The sequence below is a fragment of the Platalea leucorodia genome (assembly GCF_965183815.1).
Source record: "Platalea leucorodia genome assembly, chromosome: 4".
Classification (NCBI taxonomy): Eukaryota; Metazoa; Chordata; class Aves; order Pelecaniformes; family Threskiornithidae; genus Platalea; species Platalea leucorodia.
Window position 1 is genome coordinate 34,314,319 of NC_138826.1, and position 23,604 is coordinate 34,337,922.

At 43.5% G+C, this 23,604-nt stretch overlaps 1 protein-coding gene across 1 annotated transcript; it reads left to right on the forward strand.

The window, feature by feature from the left end:
- Window positions 1-8,534: 8,534 nt before the first annotated feature.
- CDK1 (cyclin dependent kinase 1) lies at window positions 8,535-16,359 on the forward strand (the record flags this gene model as incomplete). Its single annotated transcript, XM_082308898.1, has 7 exons — window positions 8,535-8,585; window positions 10,046-10,202; window positions 11,331-11,454; window positions 11,867-12,037; window positions 12,624-12,787; window positions 12,917-13,058; window positions 16,246-16,359. Exons 1-7 carry the CDS (start codon window positions 8,549-8,551, stop codon window positions 16,357-16,359), a joined length of 909 nt encoding a protein of 302 aa, XP_082165024.1. The 5' UTR covers window positions 8,535-8,548.
- Window positions 16,360-23,604: the final 7,245 nt, after the last annotated feature.

The following is a 23,604-nucleotide window of genomic DNA, read 5'->3' on the forward strand; positions in this document are numbered from 1 at the left end:
GGGCCCCGCCGGTGCCTCTCCTCCCGCAGCAGGCAGGCAGGGAGGGGCGGGCTCGGCTCCCGGCCGCCTGCTCCGGGGGCCGCCGCTGTCCCGTCCCGCCCCGTCGCTGGGCAGCGGGGCGCGGCCTGGCGGCTGCGGCCCCCGACGGCGGGGGCGGCCGGGCGCCGCCCGCCCTGGTGAGAGCCCGCAACGAGGTGCCTTGCGGCGGGGGGAGCGCCCCGAGGTCTCCCGCGCGGGAGAACCGGGAGGGCGGCGGCTGCCGGAGGGCTCTGAAGGGCCGGGGAGCACCTGCGCCCCGCCGGAGCAACCTGGCCGGGGCCGGGCCGCCCGCACCTGCGCCGCGGCTCACCTGGGGACGGCGGCCTCCAGCTGCCGGCGCCAGCCCCGAGGGCGGGCCGGGTGGTTGCGGCTCCCTCCCGCCCGCGGGTCGCTCTGGAGGATGCGGTCTGGGGAGCCCAGCTGAAGCTTGTTACACAAAATTAAAAAGCCGGTTAAATCCTCCAGCTTGGCACTCATGCATTCCTTCCCGCAGTTAAAGGGTGGCCGTTGGTTTTCCATAGGGAGTACTGCAGGTGTAGCGTGTTTCCTACCATGCAAATTCAAAGTCGCTGACACGCGAAAAGCAAGCGGAGAAGACCCCACACACGGAGTGCGGCCGGCAGCTGCTCCTGTGGAGGCCGGCCAGCCGGTACGCACCCGCAGTGCGCTTCGGCCTGGGTGAGCCAGCCTGGGGTTCCCCCGCCAAAGCCTGCGTAAGCCTCACGCGCGAGGTGCTGCGTTGACCAAACCAGTAGTTCTGCTTGTGCTTTTAGTTTTTACAGTCTTCAAATGTCTAATAAAATACTTTAATTGATCTTATTAAAGTGTGTTTTATCACAAGACTTGAAATTGTGAAAGCATCGTAAAAGCTATTAAGATTATTTTCATTTTGACTTAAATGTATTTATCCCATCGTCTTGCTTTTCCTCCCCTCCCAAAAGCCTGTTTTGGTGCACTAACCTAGTTTCGTGTTTTCATTAGAACTTGGTTTACCAATTAGGAGCAGTTAAACACAACAAATGCTATTAAGCACTAATTTACCTGGAAATATTGCTGACAACTGCTCAAGCCAGTTACTTTTTACTACCGTGGGCCTTAGTGCCCTAGGTGCGATTTACAAAGTGAGCACCCAGCTGTATAAACTGACTATAGGTGTTTATACATCGTTGTGATACTGTGTAACTAATTGCTTGTCACTCTCTCTAGAAAGTGTATACTTACTCCAGTTGTATATAGAGCCAAAATAAAAATATTTAACCAAAGACCTTGGCTGTGTCTCATATGGAGAAGTTAATTCCCCAGAATGTCTTTATCCTTCTTATTTTGGATGTGACTCATTTCCTCAGCCCACTCAGGGAACCGGGAGCCGGAGAAGATGGGAGAAAAAAAAAAAGGATCACGACCTCCACGTTGGCTAAAAGGAAGCGTGAAGCAAGGCGGGTCACGTTTACCGATGAGCGGTACTATCGCTGGCGGCGGCAATTAGCAGCTCTGTGGCTGGGCCACGCGCTGTTTTTACACGATGCGCACCACGCCATCACTGCATGCAACCTTCCGTCGCTCCTTGGGAAGGAAAAGTATAAAGACTTAAATAGAATTTGCAGGTTGTAAAAGAAAATAACATCTTAAAGAAAAAAAATCATTTTTAGTGGAAGTGAATAGTGTTTTGTAATTCTACTCTTACAATTGGTAGGAGGAGGAATTTTTAAACAAATTCAGGTGTGATGCGTACATGGAAATCCAGAATCCATTTCCACGGGCTTACATACCTCACTTGTCTCATCTACGCTCTCACCTGGAAGAGTATACCTTCTTTTTTGGCAGCTGGAATGATACCCAGAGGGAAGAAAAAGTTAACTTCCCTTACTTCAGGAGAGGCTTCAGGTCAGGCTTCCCCGACGGAGGTTTGGAATTTAAATGTGCTGTTGCAGTGCGTTTGATCTGGTAGAGCACAGTAGCAGGTGGTTGCTGTAAGATGAAAAAGGATAAACAGATAAGGAGCGCAGAGAAAACCTGAGGTAATTGGAAAAAAGAGTATTATTTGTTGAAATGAAACAGCTATACCAGCAAACAGATTTTTAGCTAGCGTTAATTGTCTCCACCCGAGGACGGTCGCTGATAGAGTTATATTGCTATGGCCGTACTGACAGGGCCTTAAATTTGGACAAAGCCTAAGGGAATTGGGGCTTGAGATTGCCTTGTTCAGCTGGAGGCCTCTGCTAACCAGCCCTCCACATCTACCTCAAAACCCGTCTCCTCCAGCCGCGGGGGACTGCTCGCCTGCATCAGGGCTGAACTCCAAATCTACCTCTGAATGCACCTCTCCTGCTCTCATATATCCAAACAGCAATTAAAAAGCAGTTTATTGGGTTCTGCCATTTTTCTTCTTGGCTTGTGAGCCACGTGAAATGCAAAAAATAAAATCGGGAAGCAGCCACCTTTTCCTAGGGTTGGTTTTACAGGGGTTAGGAGTGAAAGCTTTGCCCAACTGAAGTTAATGGGAGTTTTGCCAATGACTTTGGTGGAGCCTGGATTTTTGACCAGATGCTCTAGAGAAAAAAAAGCTGCTTTTTTCTTAGTCTTTTTTCCCTGGCTTGGTATGTATGCCCTGTTCACCTTTCTCATTTAATTACCATTATTAAGATAGAATCCAGGTTGGGTGTTTGTGGGTATTTCTCTGGAGGTTTGTATATAATCAGCTGCATGTCCCACAATAAAGGAAGAGCTCCGGCGACAGTGAAGCATTCCCTACTGTGGGACAGGAGTTCGGCAAAGCCAGAGCTGAGGGAAGGTTTCAGACTTTACACCCAGGGATGGCACATGTTTCAGCCTCTGGAGGCCAACCCCAACGCGCTCGCCGGGGACTCAGCGCATCCCTCCGCTCCCTCCCACAAGCCCCCCGCGCACCACGCTCTCCGCTTGCTCCTCTTCGTGCGCTGCTGCAAAGTTCACGGTAAAACTTCCCCTGACTTCAAATTCAGCCGAGGTTTCCTCCAGGAAGATACAAGCCCATGAGTAACCGCCACACTGATGTTTCCTTCTATCTGCAGTTTCATTATTTGAAACAAGGGGATGATTTACGATATTTTCATTATTGTAATCATATCAATGTTTGGGGTTTTTTAGGTAAAGTGGTTTAGTGCATGCTACACACTATGCTACAAAAGTGATACTCAAAGGAATTTAAACCTAAATGCAAGTACTTTAAATGCATTTTAAATATTTATATTCGTGCTCTTGGGAGACAGTGACAATTTAATTATTTTTTCTTAGCAGCTTCCATCCTTTTGCTTTATTTTCAAACAGTTCTCAGCTTTTTGCTTTCTGGCATCCTGTCAAAATGCTAATGCAGGATAACAGCAGCAGAGGAGCTCTCCATGTTTCTTGATAGTGGAAACTGTCCTGCATAACAAGAGGCATTTAACAGGCTAAATGCATCACCTGAGCTATGCATTAATGAGACATCATCCCTCTAATATTATCTTGGTTTTCTAAATGCTACTAAATCTCTTCTACTGTACTTTCGCATTGTCATACTAACAAAATAATCTTTTGTTTTTAATAAATGTTATAAAAAGCCAATCAATGTTTGTATTTATCTGCTTCTGAGTGCAGTGAACACAACCAAGTTTAGATACCCTCATTGGTATTCACAAACCAGATGACCTTTTTTAATCGCATCATTATGTAAAAGGCAAAATGCACTCTCTCTCTTCCTTACAGTGATGTTATTGCTGAGGAGAATATGATTAATATACAAAAGACAAGGCAATAGTGACTCTTGCAGCTGCCCTCTACTCAGCAAAGACGGAGTTGTTCAGAGTATTACACTGGGTTCTTAGCCATGAATACAACTGTAATACTATAATCTGAGCTTGGCATTGTAGGTCTGATCCTATATGCCTTGCACAAATAGCATTGCAGTTCAAGCAAGTGGAAGTTTGGGATGCCGAAGAGGTTTAAATATATGTGCCCTTTGCCCATTTGTATAAATAAAATGGTAATTAACATCGTATTGTCAAGGTAGACCTAGATTCCTTTGCTGTTTGCCTTGGAGTTTCCCCTCGGTTTTGCACTTGGATCCATGTTTTGCTGTGAAAGGGAGCAGCAGTCCTAGGGATTCCCACATCTGTACATCTCTGTCCGTCTGTGACTCAGTTGTCAGCGGGCTCACTGCTGCTCTTCTTTCAAGCAGAACAGTAAATCCCTTCAAACACAAAGGTCAATACAAATGTAGTTGTTTCACTTGTCTCAAGCAGTATCATTAGCTACTGCCATGTCTAAAGCAATGATCAACCCGTGATAAGCACTATCGAGTCAGAAAGGAGACATGATTTATATCCTAAGGACAGGCAGACAACAGCAAGAGGGAGGAAAACACTGGGTAAGCAGAACTGTCAGACTGGTATTGGGCAAATTAGTGCCACGACAGGTCTATACTTACCTGTACTCTGCCTTATAAGCAAGCTAGATAGAGCTTACTCTTGTACAGAGAGGGACAGAGAAAGCCAGCGCGGAGAGTGTGGGCATGGGGCACGTAGCAGCCCTGTTGGTGTACGTGGAGTCATGCCGTGCACAACTGTGCTGTGAAGTGACAGGGACAAGCCGAGATTGGCGTAAGCTGCTTTTGGTCAACACCCACCGTCGCGGCCACTGAGCACTCTTAGCACGAGCTAAGGATGAAGCAACCTCCGCTGTTCTTGAAGGAAACCACTGCACGCAACGGCGTTCTCCATTGCTATAAGGTGTTGGTACACAGCTGCTAGTCCACCCAACGTGGAGACCGCAGCAAAATAATTTCCCTGAGCTGCTCACACGTGACTAAGCCAGCACAATTTACGCGCTGAGGCAGTCGCAAGAACAGACGTGAGGGCAGGGGCAGTTGTGTTGGGCTTCGAGTGCAACAGCGATCAGACAGATCTCAAAGCCATCCCCCTCCTAGGTTTTTTCTAAAGGCATCAGAAAAGGCTGAACTTATCATCTCAGGCACCAGGCAAGGGGACCATTGCCTCGCACGGATCACAGCGTTGTATACCACTGGCTTGTGGAGCAGTCTCCTCACATGTGAAACAGAAGTAAGGCTACCGGGCTCCTGCGTAAGAGAGAGCTCTTCCCCTTCGATCAGCTTTCCTTCTGGTGCCTCCTGGTCTTCACCGCTCAAAACTCAGGAAGCAATGGGATATATGGAAAAAGATGTATTCTCAAGGAATTTGAAAATTCAGGGAGCGCTCTGAGAATGAATGGTTAGTGCCCAACAGAAATGACTGTATCAGCACTACTAAGAAATATTTGCGTATATTTAAACTAAAGCTGGTTAAAACCAGAAAAAAGAAAATGTTGCTTTCAAGAAAATTCAGATCAGTGTATTCTGTACTTTCAGACACACTATATTTTACATGTAAATATAATCTGTATGTATTTTAATATAACTTACATTAATTTATAGTACTAAATGTTCAGCATACTGCTAAACCCCCCCTTCCCCCCAAGTTAACTAAGGTTACCATATGTCTGGGATTTCCCAGACATGTTTTCTTTTTATCTGAAGGAAAAGGTGGACATTGGCCACCTTCCTAAGGTCTCCGGACGGGGATGAGTCCAGCAGAGTCAGCAGCAGTAGCTCCGGTCCTATGCATAGAAAGCAATCCCCTCAAAGCTGTGGAGCAGGCAAGCCGGACGGTGCTGCCCATCCGGAGTCAGGCCCGAGGGCCACGTCACCCACGCTGTGCCTGAGCTGTGCAGCCAGCCCACGTGCATTACTGAGCCTGGGCTGTCCGGGACTTGTTACACACGTAGGGAAAAGTTTCTCCTTGGCAGTGCAGGGCAGGGCGCGTCGGACCCTTTTCCTATGAATTGCACAAGATGCGAGGCCGTATTTCCATCTGGGATTTCCCAGAGGTACAAAAGCCTTGTTCTAGGCAGGTAAATCCCTAGCAAGTGCTGGGAATACACGACTCAAGGTAAACAGAAACCTGTGAGCACGCGCGCCGTATGCTGCAAAAATTCCCCAGGAGGGAGGGGAAAGTGGAGGATTTTTACCCCTGAAACGTGTGTGTTGCGGGGGAGGAGCTGGGCGAGCTGCCTCTTGCCTTTGCCATGGGCTAGGGAAGAGAAGAAGGAGGTGCACCATAAACAGTCTTGCCTGCTGGAATCACCCTCCAAAAAAATGCTTTTAGGGGAGAAGCTGTACGTTTTTGTATACAGCAGCCTGCCCCGCTTTCAGTTAAGAGGAGCAGCACTGCCATCCTTCATGGATGTTGTAAACCAGTGCAATGAAGTAATTAAAAAATGCAGTTACCTCAACAACGTGGAGCGGTCCTCGTATCTCACTCCTGCGGGGACTGTAGGTTTCCACAGGAGCGTGTTGGCCCAGGGCTGTCGGTGCCGATGAGAAGCGGGTGCCAGAGTGGGTCAGCAGCATCACAGAATCCTCAGTGAAACTATCCTGTAGGGGAAAGACCTATAAAATTAGAAACACATTTGCTTTGCAAATATATTTAGCACCGAGGTTTCTAAGTAACACAGTTTTGCTATGCTTGGAATAGTATTTTCCCAGGCTTTTTCTTTATATGTGTATTGCGTTACTACTTCCCTGGGTACCGATGGAGTGAGGTTGCAGCTACCAGAGCCCTGCCTGAGCAAAGCCTGCAGGTGCCTCTCCAGTTATGTTCCCAACCCTCCTTTCGAATGCTGTGATAGCACAGGGACTAATTGTTCTTAATCTGGGAGCAGCAATACAGAACTTTAATTTGGGGAATTAAGTTACCCAATGACCTTTTATTAATGCGTGTACTTGAAAATCAGCTTCAAAAGTCACAGCAGTACTTCACAGATCAGCACCCTTGCAGCCTGAAATAATGAATTTATGCTTTGGCCAGCTCTGGCATCAAAATCTGAGAGACTTGCGTGATTAAAAGGAGCAGCTGCAGCCACAAGCCTAGCTCGATCCAAGTATTATTATACACTCCATACCATGCAAACAGCCTAATGTGTTACTTGGGCAGCGACCAGTTTACCCATTAGCGCCGTCCCAGCGCAACCCGTTGCGCAAGTGCCCCCGTACCTCGCCATTTGGGCAAAAAGGCTTTGGACTACAGGGCACCTCCCGCCCGCACCGGCCGCGAACCAAGCGGACGCCCGGCGCGTCCTCAGCTTGCCGCGCCCGGCCGCACCGATTCTACCGCGGAGGCAGAAGCCGCCTTTCGGCCTCGCTTTGGCGCCGCCGGAGCGGCGCGCGCTGATTGGCCGCTTTGAATCATCGCCGCGCGGCGCCATTGGCGGAGCTGGGCGGCGCGCGGCTAGTTCGAACGCGGCGTGCCCGCCCCCGCAGCGCGGCCGGGGACCTCCTTGCAGCGGGGAGCGGGCGCAGCGGCGGCGGCGGCTCAGGTGAGCGGGAGCGGCGGCCGCCGCCGCCGGGGGCAAGGTGCGGGGCTTGGGCCCGGGAGGGCCGGCGCCCGGCCCGGCGGAGGGGCTGGGGAGCCGCTTTTCCGCGGCCGTTAGCGTGCGCGGCCGCGTAACGGCTGCGGGGGGAGGTTGGTCTCTCGCGCTGGGTCGCGGGCCGAGCCACCCGCTCCCCGCCCGGGCCGGGCGCGGCGTCGGGCCTTTCTCCGCTCCTGCCGCGCTCAGCCCTCGCTCCGCCGGGCGGGCGGGCGGCGGAGGGGTGCCGCTGCCCAGCGGGGCGGTGTGCCGTCCCTTCCTGGTCGGGGCAGCATCGCCCTGGGGAGGCGGGGGGGAGGCGGGCAGGGCGCCAGCTCCTCCAGCGGGTGCTCGGGGCGGTTTCGGGGTGATGCGGGCTGTGACAGCGGGGCAGGAGCCGGGCCGAGATGGAAGCGTGCTCCTGAGCCGGCTCGGGCGGCCAGCGGGCTCGGGGCGAGCGCTCGCCGCCCTTCCGCGCCCCCTGAGCGGCTGCCCGAGCTGGGAAACCGCCGCTGGGGCTGCGGGCGGCTGCGGGCTCGCCCGTGACCTCGTAGCGCTTCCGAACCTGGCGCTGAAGTTCGGCTGCGCTCAGCGACGGAGGTGAAGAGCGGGAGGGGGGCTAACGCCTCCCGGGACCTGGTGCCCCTTCGCGCAGTTCGGGTTTGCAGCTCCTAAGGCTGCGCTGTGCACTTCCCAAACGACGTGGGGCTGGGGTGCCCTCGCGTTGCGAGCAGCAAGCCTCGTGACTTTGGACAGTAGGGTTCCTGCTAACGAGCAACTCTGTAAAACTAATGACTAGGGTGTGTGTTTTCAGCTGCTTGGAGGAGCTTTCTTCACAAAAGCATCTTCCTCCTTTGAGCTGATGCCTAATCATACTTTGAGATGTAGTTTTTCTAGTTGGAACCCTGAATAAAAACCTGTGTTTTTGTTGAGGAGAACGGTAAGTGTTCATGTTACATCCTAATTCTGTAAGACACAACTAGCTTCCAAAGACCTGGCATAATTTCAATGACTTGGCTGTGTTCAGGACAGCAACTGTTCACCCTCATGTTTTCTGGTTTTTTTCCTGTTCGTTTCAGGGATAACTATAGCAATGGATGATTACACAAAAATAGAGAAGATTGGGGAAGGTAAGTATGGAGAACCACGAGCCTTGTAACGCTCCACAGTTTGAGTTATCAAGTCTCATAGAAGCTCTGTGCACTCTGGCTACTAGAGGATCTACTGAGATTCAACCAACTGGCAAAATAAGCCTGTGGTTAACTGTGGTAATTATCTCTATATGTAAAAGCTTTCAGACTGCCCTTCTTTCAAAGATGACATGGCCTATTTGAGACAACTGATCAGTGCTGAGAAGCATCTGCCTTCATATTGATGGCTAATGGTGTAATTTTCCTCCAAGAGGAAAAAAAAAATACGTTCTGAGGCCTGAAAACAGCCTTTCAATTTAGGAAGTTCCTCCATTCCTTTGTATATGAACTTGTGTATCAGTTGCTCCTGAAGTTGTACTGCGTGGTATACTTATTTTTCTCGGAGCTGCTGGTAGGGAGTAGTGGTTTGTGGATTGTTCTGCTTGGATTATCTCTCGTCACTATGCTTGTCAAAGGAAAGAGCAGACTGTAAACCTCTGGAGAAGTGAATTTTAACAATTTACTATAAGGCACTAAAGATTTCTTCAATGCGGATGTTAGTCACAACCCCCCTTTCACTGGAAATCCTGCCTATGTTAGGTGTAGCAGTCAGTGTGTTTTATAATGCTTTGGCCTTATGTGGACTTGAGACTTTGCAGTATGTTACTCTGAGAAGGCGCTCTCTAAGGTAATGGCAAGATGTGTGGGCTCGGATCTTACAACAAAGCTTCGTAACTGAAGCCTTGTGCATGAATTTTTTTTTTCCTGAAAGAAACTAGTTTGTTTGAGCTTAATCTGAGGGCTTAATGCTCCAAGAAGGGTGAAAACAGAATACTTAAGCTGTCTTGGTTTGTTGAGGGGTTCTACTTCTGTGAACACTGATGATTAAAATAGATTATTGATTTGAGATTTACTACTGGTTCCAATTTTAGCTTCTGCTGAGACCCACAGCACTACCCTCTCTCCTGCACTGAGGATTGTGCTAGAGGTATTTCTGTAGATCTGACCAACGGATGGGTAGATCTCTGATTGTGGAGGGAGCACTGCTTTTTTTGCAGCTAAACCTTTAACCTTTTAATATGATGTATCAATAACAAAATCATAACCCCTCAGGGATGAAGAGGTATAGTGATCTTGCCTGAAAGTTAATCAGCCTGAAACTGAAATAGCATCTGATTTTACAACTACATCTTCCAAATATTCAAGTTTCACACTTAGGCTACTAAGTACCCTGTCCTAACAAATGATACTGTTTATGGGTGGCATGCTGTAAACAAAACTATTGCATGGTTAAACTGCCAAAACTAAGTAGGAGTTCTTAATCAAGCCAAATACTCAATTAAAACAAAAAATACTTGATTGCAAGGACTCTTGCCTATGTTAGCAATTCTTATTTGCAATGACTTATCTGTACCTGAAGCTGGTATTTCCTATATGCGTTTCACTGTCTTTTTGTTCAGGTACCTATGGTGTTGTGTATAAAGGTCGGCACAAAACCACAGGCCAAGTGGTTGCAATGAAGAAAATACGTCTAGAAAGTGAGGACGAAGGTGTTCCAAGTACTGCTATCAGAGAAATTTCTTTATTAAAAGAGCTGCATCATCCCAATATAGTCTGGTATGCATATACTGGTATTTAGCTAAACTCTTTGGAGGGCACTACGTCCCTTCAGATAAGAAATTATTTTTTCACTATTCTAGTGAGGTGAGCGCTACTCTGCTTAATACAGTGTCTGCTTTGCAGCAAACAGCTATAGTCCCAAATCATGTGTTTATGCCAGTTTTCTAATTAAGACTTCCTCATGCTGCCTCTTCCCATTCTGGGAATCTAACAAATTTTTGTTGATTCTGTAACTTATGTGGATTATCTTCAGAGTGGTTATTGTCAGGACAGAGACAGCGTACCTCATGAAAACTGGTTGAAGCTGTTACTTTAGTCTGTCTCGGAACTTTATTTGCCACCTTGGTATAGACCATTTGACCTTGGCATTCTTGTGTGAACCTCTGTCATCAATCACTTCCTTGCTGTTTTGTAGCAGAGATTTGTGTTACGTTATGATGCTGTCATAGCTGGCACATCTGAGCTATGAGTGAAACTTTTATCAGTGAGTACTTGACATGTAGAATTGATCACAGCTATTGTCTTCCCCACAAAATATTTACTTGCTCTTTGATGCAGCAAAATAGTTGCTCTCCAATGTGCCTTAAAACTGGCCATGTTCCAACCATCTAGTGTCCCAGTGTATGTATGCTTGGGTTTAGGAACCTTTATAATTATTAAGGATGAAGGAGATACTTAAAATCCTGTGCAAATCCTGCTGTGTCTAATAGGTTCCTATTATAATATTCCCTTAAACCCTCCTAGTAATTCAGGCTCTGCTGTAATAAGCCAGCTTCAAAAGGAAGCTAGGCACCAACATCCGCAGTCTTTTTTTTTTTTTTAAAGGCAACGATATTTTTTCCTCAGACTTCCTGTGTCTGATACTAGGCATGAGGGAACATATTTAAGAGGAAGCATATAGGGTGTTTCTCTGTCTGATACTATTTCAGTTATACTGGATTTTTCAGATGACTCACTGATTTTTCAGTGTAACCCACTAGGTCTGTTAATCTTTGAGGACTGAAAGCTTTTTAAAGCTTTCATAACAGGAACCTGGAAATTCAGCCTGTATCCCTCTTGAGAGGGGAAATGTAACCGTGAGTCCACGCATTTTGCAATGGAGTTGATTGTATACTCAATTTTTAGTCTTCAGGATGTTCTTATGCAGGATTCAAGACTGTACCTCGTCTTTGAATTCCTTTCCATGGATCTCAAGAAATACTTGGATACCATTCCATCTGGCCAATATTTGGAAAGTTCACGTGTTAAGGTAATGAGGACAGCTTTTTTTTTTTAATTTAAGAGGGAAATTAATCTAAAGAAGATGACCTACAAAGCTATAAGCAGCTCTTATTTTCAGTATAATTAACTCCTTAAGGAGAAATGAAAGGTTAAAGAAGCAGCTGTGGATAATAAGATGAATGTGAGTTTTGCTCTCTTGTGCCACTTCAAATTCTTTTAATTACTGAAATTAAACTGTCTTAAGCTAAGCTTAAGTCAAGAATTCATTTATGTGGCTTTATGATTGATATTAACTCAATATCTGTGATGCTTTGGATCTCCGTTTCCTACTACTATGGGGAGAGCTCATGTAAGGAAAGAGCTTTATGTCGCAGAACATTAACTTGTATTAAATGTTACTCCTTTTTTTTTTTTCCCCTCCCCCTTCATCCTTTCTACAGAGTTACTTGTATCAAATCTTGCAAGGTATTGTCTTCTGCCATTCAAGAAGAGTTCTGCACAGAGACTTAAAACCTCAGAATCTCTTAATAGATGACAAGGGAGTGATTAAACTGGCGGACTTTGGATTGGCTCGAGCCTTTGGAATTCCAGTGCGGGTATACACTCATGAGGTGAGTGAGTTGGAACATCCTCCTGGTGATTTGGACAATGCTTACTAGCTTCCTGGTAATAACTGAATAGGAAACAGCTAAAAAAGAATCACGGAGCTTTTGAAGTCATTAACAGTATCAAAAAGTTAAATTTTGGTTTTGCTTTATTCAATGGCTTTCCATCTCCCTGACTGGTTTTACTCTAAGGTTCCAAAGCACCTTATGAATCCCACTATTATCTTAGAATCATAGAATCGTTAAGGTTGGAAAAGTGGGCCAGAACTTGTTGTTCACTGTCTCATAAGGGCATTTTTGCTTCACAAAGTACTCGCGTTTGAGGGTTTCAGTGGCTAGGTGCTAAAGGTTTCCTGCTCTTTGGGAAGTAGTGTAGGCAACTGCTTTGCTTGCAGCAAAAACTACTGCAATCGAGTTTGTTAAACTTATCTGTAAATGAAGTTTGAAACAAGTATTTTCACTAAAACTTCTAGCACTGGCTATTATTTTAACCAAAAAACTGAATGCTGCTTAATAATGAATGAGCCATTGTGCTTGCAGTCAATTAGAGGACTTGATTCTATAAACTTACAAAAATTTCCGTGTTCAATAGGTAGTGACACTATGGTACAGGTCTCCAGAGGTGTTGCTAGGATCTGCTCGTTACTCTACTCCTGTAGATATATGGAGCATAGGCACCATATTTGCTGAGCTGGCGACTAAAAAGCCACTTTTCCATGGGGACTCGGAGATTGACCAGCTCTTCAGAATCTTCAGGTATTTCAGGCTGAACCTTTCCTTGCTACTTGTGCAGCATTGCACAACAGTGCTGTGCACTTACTGAAATCGTAGTAGTGCGTACAGATTTTGGACTAAACTGCTCATACTTTGCTTATGCTTGCACAGAGCTTTAGGTACCCCCAACAATGAGGTATGGCCTGAAGTGGAATCCCTGCAAGACTATAAAAACACCTTCCCAAAATGGAAACCTGGCAGCCTGGGATCACATGTCAAAAACTTAGATGAAGATGGACTCGATCTGCTGTCTGTAAGTAGTCTTAAACTGCTGATTAAGAAAGTGAACAGGCCATTTCAAATACTTTAGAATACATAAAGTTATACATCGGTCTTGGCTAGAATGAAGATATGGAGATCTTCAAACTATCAGCAGTGGTATGGGCCGTTGTTCTTGTAGAACTGATGCCTAGTGTGACATTCACTCGCTTATTTAATAAATAATAGATGACAAGACTACTTTTCTCATCGAGCAATTATGCCTCAGCTTTTTTATACTAATAAACCAGGTACAACTTGAAAGTGAGGATGAGCTTTGAACAGGTTTTAAGTGAAAGCTCCTGCCCACAACCTGTAGCTGTCACCTTCCTGGTGCCAGCACTAATTATGATATGGCTGTATGACTGCTCATCCAGTTGGAAATATTTCTCTTTTAGAGTAGCATGTGGATGAATCTTGGTGGGCTCATCTTGATTAAGCTTTCATGGTGGTCTTAACTGATTAAACAATGATGGAAACAGCTGAATTTATTGACTAGCTGTGAAACCAGGGGCTTAGTTTGAGTCTGTAGTGTCTGTCTCGATTGCCTTTAAATTTTGAGTTAAAGTTTTTTGGCTGTGGTGAATTAACTTTTAATTGACATATTTTGTGTCTAGTGTGAGTTTACTTTAGTTCTGTGGCCATCCAGTTGAACTACCACACTAAGCTTTTATTTGACAAGCTCTTCATCAGGCTTTTCTATTTAGTGCTTTTCCAGCTCATGTGCTGCCACTGTGGACTAATTTAGATCACATCTTAGGTGTGATCTTAGATGCACCTAAGTATAAGCAGGTACCTTGGTGACTTACCCTAAAGCTGCATTTATGTGGTGCAGCCTTGCATGTGGGGGTGTGGGGTGGGTGCTCTATGTGTCTTAAGATAAGCTGAAATGTCAGAACCATCTTGGTACAAGGGGAACCTTGTACAGCAATTACCTGTGTAGCTGGCTCATGTTTTTAAGCAGTCACAAAGTAGTGTATTACCTATTTTGCTACAGCCATACCAATATACTCTGAAGCGGTGTTATCCAAGAAGCTCAAATGACCACAATTTCTCACAGTGTTTCTTTGTGAGAACAGAGCCACAGTTCAGACTGACAACCTGAACAATGTTTGTTAAACATATAGTTGTTTTGGATAGCTCTCTGAACCTTGTAGCAGTATCATTTCACAGAGATAACTGACTTAAGCTGGGAATAATTCCTCTGTGTCCACTGACAGCATCATTATTAAATCAGTTTGAAGTAGAATTGTTACTGATTGTATTTACAAACTAAAATCAATTGAACAGGCAAGTAAGTGTTGTTGATGCAGTCATGTGACTGGCCTGGTAGGTACTCATCTGAGCTTAGTTACAGCTTCATTGTGCAAAACCAATGTTTTGGGCTGCTGATAATAAAGGCAATTCCTCAAATGGTGTTAACAAAATACTAATCTCAAAACATTAAATTCTGTAAAATCTTGTATAATTTTGCCTTAAATTAAAAAATGTTGAAATTTCAGCTTCCTGTTAATGCCTAGTGACAGTGGTATGGCTGAATTCTCAGGCATCTGGAATCCATTTAAGTTTTCTATGGCACTTTTAAGCCTGAAGCAGTAATATAACTTTAAAAGCAACAAAACTGAGTATTTCATTCTAGAGCACAAGCTCAGATGTGTCAATGAAAATGTTAATTTCTCCTTCTATGGACTATTGCAGATGCAAGTAGTATGTAAAATAGCTCTGAAGAGGGATCACACATTTTTTTTTTAAGACCAATTGCTTGAGTGAGGTTATAAACTTAAGATCTTCATAAGCTAAATGGCTTCTGTGGCCAGTACTTCAAAGCACTTAATGGCTGTCATCAAAAGCTGTGGTCTATCAGACACTAAATTTCAGGAAAAGCTATGTTGCAGACTGCTCAGAGAAGAAATGGTCACTTAATCCATCAGCTGAAGTGCTGTAGTCTCAATATCACAGTATCCCTTTTTCGGATAAATTTGCCCTTTTTTGTCTGAGTCAATTTTAAGAGAACCTTTGATATTGGCATTAGCTATAGGATATTGTTGTTCTGGGGTATAGCTAATGGGAACCTGTAAACTGGACATACAAGGTTAAATTTAGAGATAGCATTGCATTTGGCAGGAGTTCAGAGAATATAAATGCAAATTCTGTGGTTTAAATCAACTCGGAAGACTCCCTGTAGGATGAAGTCTAAAGATAGTTAAATGTCAAGATTGAATACTGGGCGGAGTAATACTGGTTAAGCTTTTTTTCTGGAAGATAAATTTGTTGTGGGGATGGGGGTGAAGCAGCTGGCAGAATCCTGATTACTTGAATTTGAAATGTACTTTCCTTTAGTAAGGAGAAATAAAAGCAAAAAGACTTTGCAGAGACTTTGCTAGTTTTAAGTCTAGTAGAAAACTGCTGAATACTTCATTCCTTGCCTCTTTTTGGCTGCTGCCTGTATGATATAAACTGTAGATGCATTTTTTTTCTTTAAACTGCTAGCAAAACAAATCTTTTGCCTGTTCTAGAAAATACTGGGGGCTGTTTTAGTGGCTATGGCATCTGGTCTGTTTGCTCTCAACAACTTCATTATTGATGTCTTCAGTTAAAGTAACTTATTGCAAAGATACTCAAGTTTTGAAACTCTGGATTTCTTCAGTTCTACCTGCTTGTATACTACTTTCCTGTTTGGATTCTGTAACTGAGTGATCACTCTTACGTTTTAACTGCTGTAAACTGCTGCACCAAGCTGAGTAGAAGCGATTTGACATCAGTTTCTTCAACATCAGCTTGACAAAACAAGCATAGGATCACTTGTCCTTGTAAGCATTTTGGGCTTTAACAGCCTAATGCTTTTTAATTTCCCTTAGCTGAGAAGCTGAGACTAATGATCGTTGCCACTTGATGCCTGGTTCTGGTTAGTTCAGTGCATATGGTACCCCGATACACACATGGGCTTGGTTATTGAATGGGAGAATAAATGTTTCTTCACTTTCTGAGATGTTATGCATTACTACTGACCTACTACTGACTTGTAGGTGGAAATGACTTCTCCCTCTGAGAAATCATGGAACACAGGGGGCAAACTTATCTTTATGGTCACTTGATTATTAGTGTGGTTAAATATCTACCTATTTAATATGATTTTAGTTCCTATTTCGAGAGGGAGTTAATGTGTTTCCTTTTTCTTCCAGAAAATGTTAATTTATGATCCTGCAAAAAGAATTTCTGGCAAAATGGCCTTGAACCATCCATATTTCGATGACTTGGACAAATCCACTCTTCCTGCTAATCTGATTAAGAAATGACAGATCTTTGGACTAAAACAACCAGAATGAAATAACTGTGATTACTTTTACTATTAAGTCTGTCTGTAACTTGTATGTCTGTCTTTCTACTCTAAAACTGTGGCTGTGTTTAGTTTGTTTTCATTTAAGTGTTCACTAAATGTAAATATTAACCTATTAGTGCCGAGTTCAAATACAATGCAAATATTGCTGCCATTAATGCAGTGAACTTTCTATAAATAAAGCTTTAAATCCAGTGAAGGACTGAACTTATTTCCAGACCATGGGCTCTACAAAAGGACTGTTTTCTTTGGAGTGTGCTGGTAAGGTACTGCTTGTCTAAAAAAAAGCAGACAACCTAAACTACTAAATTGCTGTTCTTGATATGATGGGAAGATACAGTAGGGAATTCCTCTTAAGTCTGAGTTGTTCCAGTATAATGTCAGTTTAAAATTTTGTTTGAGCATGGCAATCAATGTGCCAAAAGACATGTAAATGAGTGTTTGAACAGAAGAATTGCAGATTATTACTTAAGCCAAGTAGGCGGCCTAACTCATTTTAGGGTTTGAGTTTTTGAAGGTATTCGCGAATCAGCATTTGGAAAAATCCTTGCTCTATGCTTTTCTGTTATCTTGAAGGCACAAGAATTTATCTTGACATTGGCACGTTAACTTGTGAATTGGCATAGCTCTAGCTCCTGGACCAGTTAAGGTATGATACCTTAAATTTTACATGGACTCTCTACATACCAATGTGTAGCTGCTTAACAGGGCCACTTCCATCTGCTAGTAGTAATAGTTCTCCTCTGATTCTTGTTAATGGCAGAGCCCCCTGGTTTATGTTTGAATTTGAAAACTAGTCTGTCTTCATACAGGAATAGTCAAGTAAATGCTGACTTAACGTGACTGCTAGGAACTGTAATCATAGGCTAAGATGCTACCTGCCTACAGACTCCACCGTGGTTAAAGCAGGAGCTTTCTAAAGCTCCCCAGTGTTTAACTTTACAGGTGAGAGTATTGTAAAGAGTTCAAACAAAATTCACAAAGGTATATACTAATAACTGATTGTATGTTAGATTTCCAATTGCTACCTCTAATCTTGGCTTTCAGAGACATCAATAGGTACAGTGTGCACACCTGTCTTAAGTTTTATGGGATCTAAGCACCATTGTCCTCCTTTCCTTGCTGGTTAGGGGCCAAAGCTTGCAGCAAAGTGTGGAATAATAATGAAGGTATTTAAGTTTCTAAATCAGGCATGTGAAAGGAACAAAATGAACTGTTCATAAACAGCGAGGTTTCCAAGAGCCTTGTCCTACAGCTGCTGAAGGGTGAGACTGAAACAAAAGCAGTGGAGATGATGATATCCTATCCCTTAGTGCTTGTTGTGTCTATTCATGAGTAGCTGAAAGTATTAGTGTTAGACCTAGTTTTTGTTAACAAGTAGCATGTTTAGATGTAACTACCAGTTGGGGTGTTAGCATTGTTCTCTGCAGGGTGGTTCTTAATCTCTAGAAGTATCTGGATACTGTCAGCTTAATGGAATCATTTAGTAGTGGAGAGCCAAGGAGGAGAGATTTTTTTTTTTTTTAAATTGCTTATACAGGAAGTTACTTCTTAATTGCAGGTGGAGGGGAAGAAGATTGCTATGGCTGACTCCTTCCTATTAACATCAGGGATAGGATGCAATTTCAAGAGAAATTAAACTAGGGACCTAATTTATCTGCTTTTGAATGTGGTAACTTGGTGTGAGCTTTACAGGCCAAGGGATAGTAGTGCTGGTGCTAGCTCATTACATCAGTGTAGCAAAATAAGAGCAACTGCTCTGAAAATCAGAAGTTAGTATATTTAAGCAACTACTGGGGACCTTAACATTTAGTTTGTCTCTTTGTAGTGGACAAACTTTTACTGAAGTTCTTTGTGCAGAGAAGGAGACTTCAGCTAGGCAAACTCAAGATTTTTGTTGCTTGCAATACTGATAAAGCCCTATTTTTTTCATGTAAGTACTGGTGTCTGTCTCAGTTTCATGTGATACAGTGAACGCTTTACCCTATCTTAACTAAAAGATTTCAGTATTAAAATTTCTAAAGAAAGCTTCATTTTAAAAAATAACTTACTATAAGTCTGCAATCTTTCTTGTTTACCCAGGCCCTGTTATGACTGCTGTCGTAACACAGCTACCACTGTAGCTCTGGATGAACTGTTCCAGTACTCCTGGCAAGTAGGACAGAAAGGAACATAACGCTGTCCATCAGTGTCTGAGGTCAGATAAGGTGGTGAATATCGCACCCAAAGACATGACTCATTTTAATAGCTCCATTCTGAAATACAGTGCAAAGTTATCAATGATGCACAAAAGGAAAAATACATCATCTGCACTTTAACTGCTCTGCTGTCTAGACCTAGTATGTGGAAAGTTTGTGATGCTCAAGTTTTGGCCATCTGAGACTCCCTTTTCTACTGATGAAAACTTGAGGTCCCTTGCACTGTGGGTAATAATTGGCACCCCTATTTATTGATAGGGCTTTGGCTATGTATTGTGAGAATTGAATTGCTATAGTACTACATCTGTCCTTCAGTTGAGGACATTGTAGTGCTTGGCAAGGTTTCACTGGTTCATAATTTTTATTAGAATGTTTAGACAATTGAATGGTACTAAACTAACACTTGGTAGCTGGGCCTACCAGGCAATAGCCAGCATATGTTTCATAGCTGCAGATGGAGAATGATTAGCTGAAAATAGAAAACATTGTACCTTTTCTGAAGTGACCAGAAGGCAATCTGTTAAGTGGGTTCCCTACACCCCGGTGTGCCATAGATTTAGTACTAAAAGTTACTTAGTAATTAAGTTACTAAGTGCCCACTTACTGTTATTACTAGTAAATAATGTAACTGTTGAATTTAGAGTTACCTTTATGGGCTTTTATAGTGATAGTGAGCATCTGTAAAAGCTCCACAAGGTTGCAGTAGCTTTCTTCTGAATGTTATAAGAACTGTGGGGCAGAATTACATTATTTCAACCAAGAGCAGACTGCTTAAATAGAGTTCCATAATGTTGCATCAGTATTACCTCCGGTGCTATGGCTGCTGTTCAGTAATGTTTTCTAGTAGAGCACAGGCAAACCCCAGCAGGGAATGATAAACTTTTAACTCACTGTTTTAATTAACTTGCTTGTCCTCAATCCCATTAAAAAGCAGTGCAGATTAAAAAGTTTGGTGTATACAAGAATGGGATTTTATGCAGGATTAAATTAGGGGTTTGGTGTGGGGGTTTGGGTTTTTTTTTTTTCCCAGTTTCCAAGTGCTAGCAAGCTTTGTTCTTTTCAAAATAGCCAACCACCTACGAGATACTTGTAGACTGAACTCAGCTGCTTTTATTTCACTCGGACATAATTCATTTTAGTGAGAATATGGTATGACCATCTGCTGCTTTTAAAATAAGTGGCTTTTAAAAACAGAGATTTTACAGAGGACAAAGAAAAGAGGAAGAACTTTACTTTCTAAATCCTTGAATGGGGTAAATACTGTAAAAGCTAGTATAAAAAGAAACATATACACCTTCATGTCTGGGTGCAGATGTCAGGGTCAGAGGTAGTCCTTCCTGGGTCAGCACTTCTAGCAATGCCTTTATGCTGCAGTGTTCAAGGAATCCATCCTCTCTTTAATTTGAACAGGTAGAGCAGGGTTAGCTGATAGGCATGCTCTGCTGCAGACTTAACCTGTTTCAAACAAAGTTTCATTTACACTCTGTTCTTTTCTAGTGACTTATCTTCTTGTGGGTGTTTTCCTATCATTGTTTATGTGCCTTTATGGCATCTGGAGATGGAACAGTGTCAGCAGATATCTCTTCCTGAAATTGCTGCTACTAAACATGCAAAACTCATCTCTTTGTGCACTTTGCTTTTATTTAGATTCTCTCTCATTTGACAGTCCCTAGCAATCTGATCGTAACTGTGGTATCCCTCTTCCTTGCTTATTTGCTTGTCTTGAATATTTTCCCTGTCATACATCAGCCACTTCTAGAGTCATGTTTGCTTTTGAAAGTGTAAATCTCTCTAACTTTCTCAGAGGCTCTCATTCTTAAAACCCATTGGCTGTGTGTGCTGTGTTACAAATCATATTCTCTGTCCAGTATTTATTGGGGTATGAGATAAAAGAACTTACATGAAAGAGTAAAGACAATGCTTCAGGTGAAGGCAAGTTCAGGAAGATTAATACCTAGCACTTCCCACCCATAGGTTGGAATGCTCTGCTTTAGCATGTGCTGTCTTAGAGCAGCAGTCGGGGGCCGAGGCAGAGAGAGGTCTAGTGATTTGCCTGGGGGAGAACAAAATTTTCACTAAAGTCCTGTGATATTTTTTTTTTTTTCCCCCTTCTCCCCTTTCTTGTGAGGAGAGCCAGGTGGTGGAATCTGAAGGAGGAACTGTGATGGATGCAAAAGCAGGTAAGAGGCTACTCAGAGCACAGGACAAAAGAAATGCAAGCACCAGAAATAATGCTAAAGGGTGATTTGAAGGCAATGAATAGAGTGAAAGACACATGAGAAGTTTCCTAAATGCTTTTTCAATGGAGAAAGCTTTTGGTTTGAGACTCTTGCTTTCTCCTTTCTGGTCTAAACCTGATGTCAGAACCCTTCTAAGGGCAGTGTAGCAGAATTGATCTCTAATTTAGAAAAACAAACAAACCAGCACTATTTAAATCTTAGTGGGAGCCAGGAAGCACCTCATGGAGAGAAGACTTAGGTTTTTTTTTTTCTTCTGGAAAAGAGAAGCTCCTCAGAGCTGTGTTGGGGAACTGCTGCCCCTCCTGAGCTGCCCTGGCTTTTGTTCACCAGCCTTGTGCATTGCTTGTCCAAATGGGTCTGCGTGCTGTCCTTGGCACCCGTGTTGCAGGGGGCTGACCTCTGCTCTGACCAACTACCTTCCTGTTCCCAGAGCTGTGTCTGTTTAAGGCTTGGTTTGACATGATTCTTCTGAGCCTGGTCAGCAGTTTGCAGCTGACTTATTTGTAACCTGCTCTGTTGGCTCTAGCAGGCCATCTGGTAATATTTGATTTGGGGGGGGGGAAGCAACCTCCACCCACAATTTACCTACCTACCCAGCTCTGAAAGAGCAAGGTTACGAAGCATGATATCTCATAATCCCTATCCACATCCCTCACTAGGTGGATTATAGTTGCACTAGAGGGTCTGATAATATCCACCTTAGCTGCTGTAGAAATATGTTAAATGTCTGTCCTAATCCAAGTTAAGACTAGGGACAATCTGTCGGTAGTAGGAAAGGACTATTCTCAGTTTGAGCTGCTAAAGAAAAACTTCAACACTTAATGCAGCTGCAGATACTAGAACCAGAAGAGTGTATTTACTGCGACTGGCAAAGCTGAGTCCACTGGAACACCACGCTATTTGCCAGGAAATGAGAATGTTACCTGCTGCTTTACACTACGTGCAGAGTTAGTGCCAAAGGAAATAAGGTTAAGGTAATGATATGTGTGACAAAAGGAAGGAGGTTAATGATTAAAAGAAGATCTTATTAAATGAAGGAAAATGCTGCACGCCTCCGAACAATTAAAGTTGGAAAATGTCCCTTATGCATAAATTGGTTTCTGATTGAAAACTAAAGCTGCTGTTAACTAAATCAATAGAGCAGCTCAGGGAGGTACCAGGCTTTTAGAGGCTGAGTAGGCACTGCCTTGGGACAGTCCTGCAGCAGCTGGTAAATGCAAGTTTGATCAAATTCCTATGGTGCTAAAAGAGAACTGACTTTAGCTTTTCACTGCTGTGTGTAGATCTGTTTTCAGTGTCTGTATAATCAGTTTTCTCTAGGAGGGAGATGTCAAGGTATTGTGATGCTGCTAAAAAGGATCATGTAAACAACCTCCCCCTCTATTAATTACCTATGGAACCTCCTGTTTGTCCTGGAACATGCACTGCAAAGTGCTCTTTTGCTGCTTTATCTGTTGAAGCATGGGGTAGGTGTAAGATTTATACTTGCCCAGAGGGGATGGGAAATGTACCTGCTGGAGTCATAAACCACTTGCAAGAAAATACCTATTCAGCAAGATTGCAGCTGCATTTGCTATACTTAAAATTACTTTTAAGCAGCAAATAAAACTCTTCTGCAGCAAATGACTGAGAACTTAGTAGCATTCCTGTGTCAGTATCTGGGGTTACTTCTGAATAGCCAGTTTTGAACAGCAGTATTTCATGCTTGATGTCTACAGACCTGCATGAAGACATAGTGCTACTACTGGCCCTATTTGATTTTATTTTGCATCAGCTTTATAAAGACAGAGTGAGAATAAGGAAACGCTGATACAGAGGCCATACCTCATTAAGCCTGACTATTCATTCTCGACCAAGCTCCTTGCCTTATTTTCTGACAAGTTGCATCAATTTATGGGGTAATCTAAAAATTTCCCATTGCTTTTACCACCAGCTGCTCTGGTTTACATCTGCTGTGTCAATGGCTGATTTCAGGTAATGACTCCTGGTTTTGTTCCTACCGTGTATTCCTGTATAAAGTATTGTCTTCTCACATGTAAATGTCAGCAGGGTACTGGGTGTTCGCCTCTGTTGTCACACATATTTCATTTTAGTGTGGTCTGCTGGCTATTTCAATATATTTTCATTGTGTTTGAATCAATAGCAGTCTCTATTGATGCTGCTGCTAACTGATTAATTGACTGATCTCAAACATATATATCCCATATAGGTGGCTGGCTGCCTTTAATGGAAGAATTGGAAGTGGTAGCTGGTCTCTCCTAGTTGTTAAAATGACAAATATTATGCCTTTGGGGACAATTAGTGGCTTTACAGAATGTTACATTTATTCCTTTGAATTTAGTAAAAGCCTTTCTGCTGATGTCTGTAGGGTTTAGACTAGACTGTTGGAGGAGGTTGTTTAAGAAGATATTTTCCCAAACTATTTTAAGTGGTAACCTATTGAATTTAGTTTTTAAAAGGTCCTGCCTACAACTCACAAAATATCCAGTATGTGCAAGGCAATGTGTTTGTGACAGAGCCAAAACCTGTGATCTTGGTAATTTCTAGCTTTTCCAATGACAGTTTAGACCGGCTTAGCAAGTAATGCCCCGTGGGGCTCTGTAATCCAAGTGGGGCTAAAGGAGCTTCCCTGTTTTTTGTTTGCTCTGCACCTACGCCTTTTCTTTGTACAAGACCCATTAACTATCACTTTTCCTGCCAATTGTTGGTCTTTCAGAAGAGTTATTTTTGCCGAAGAAAATGAGAAATTTTGTGCCTGTATCATCA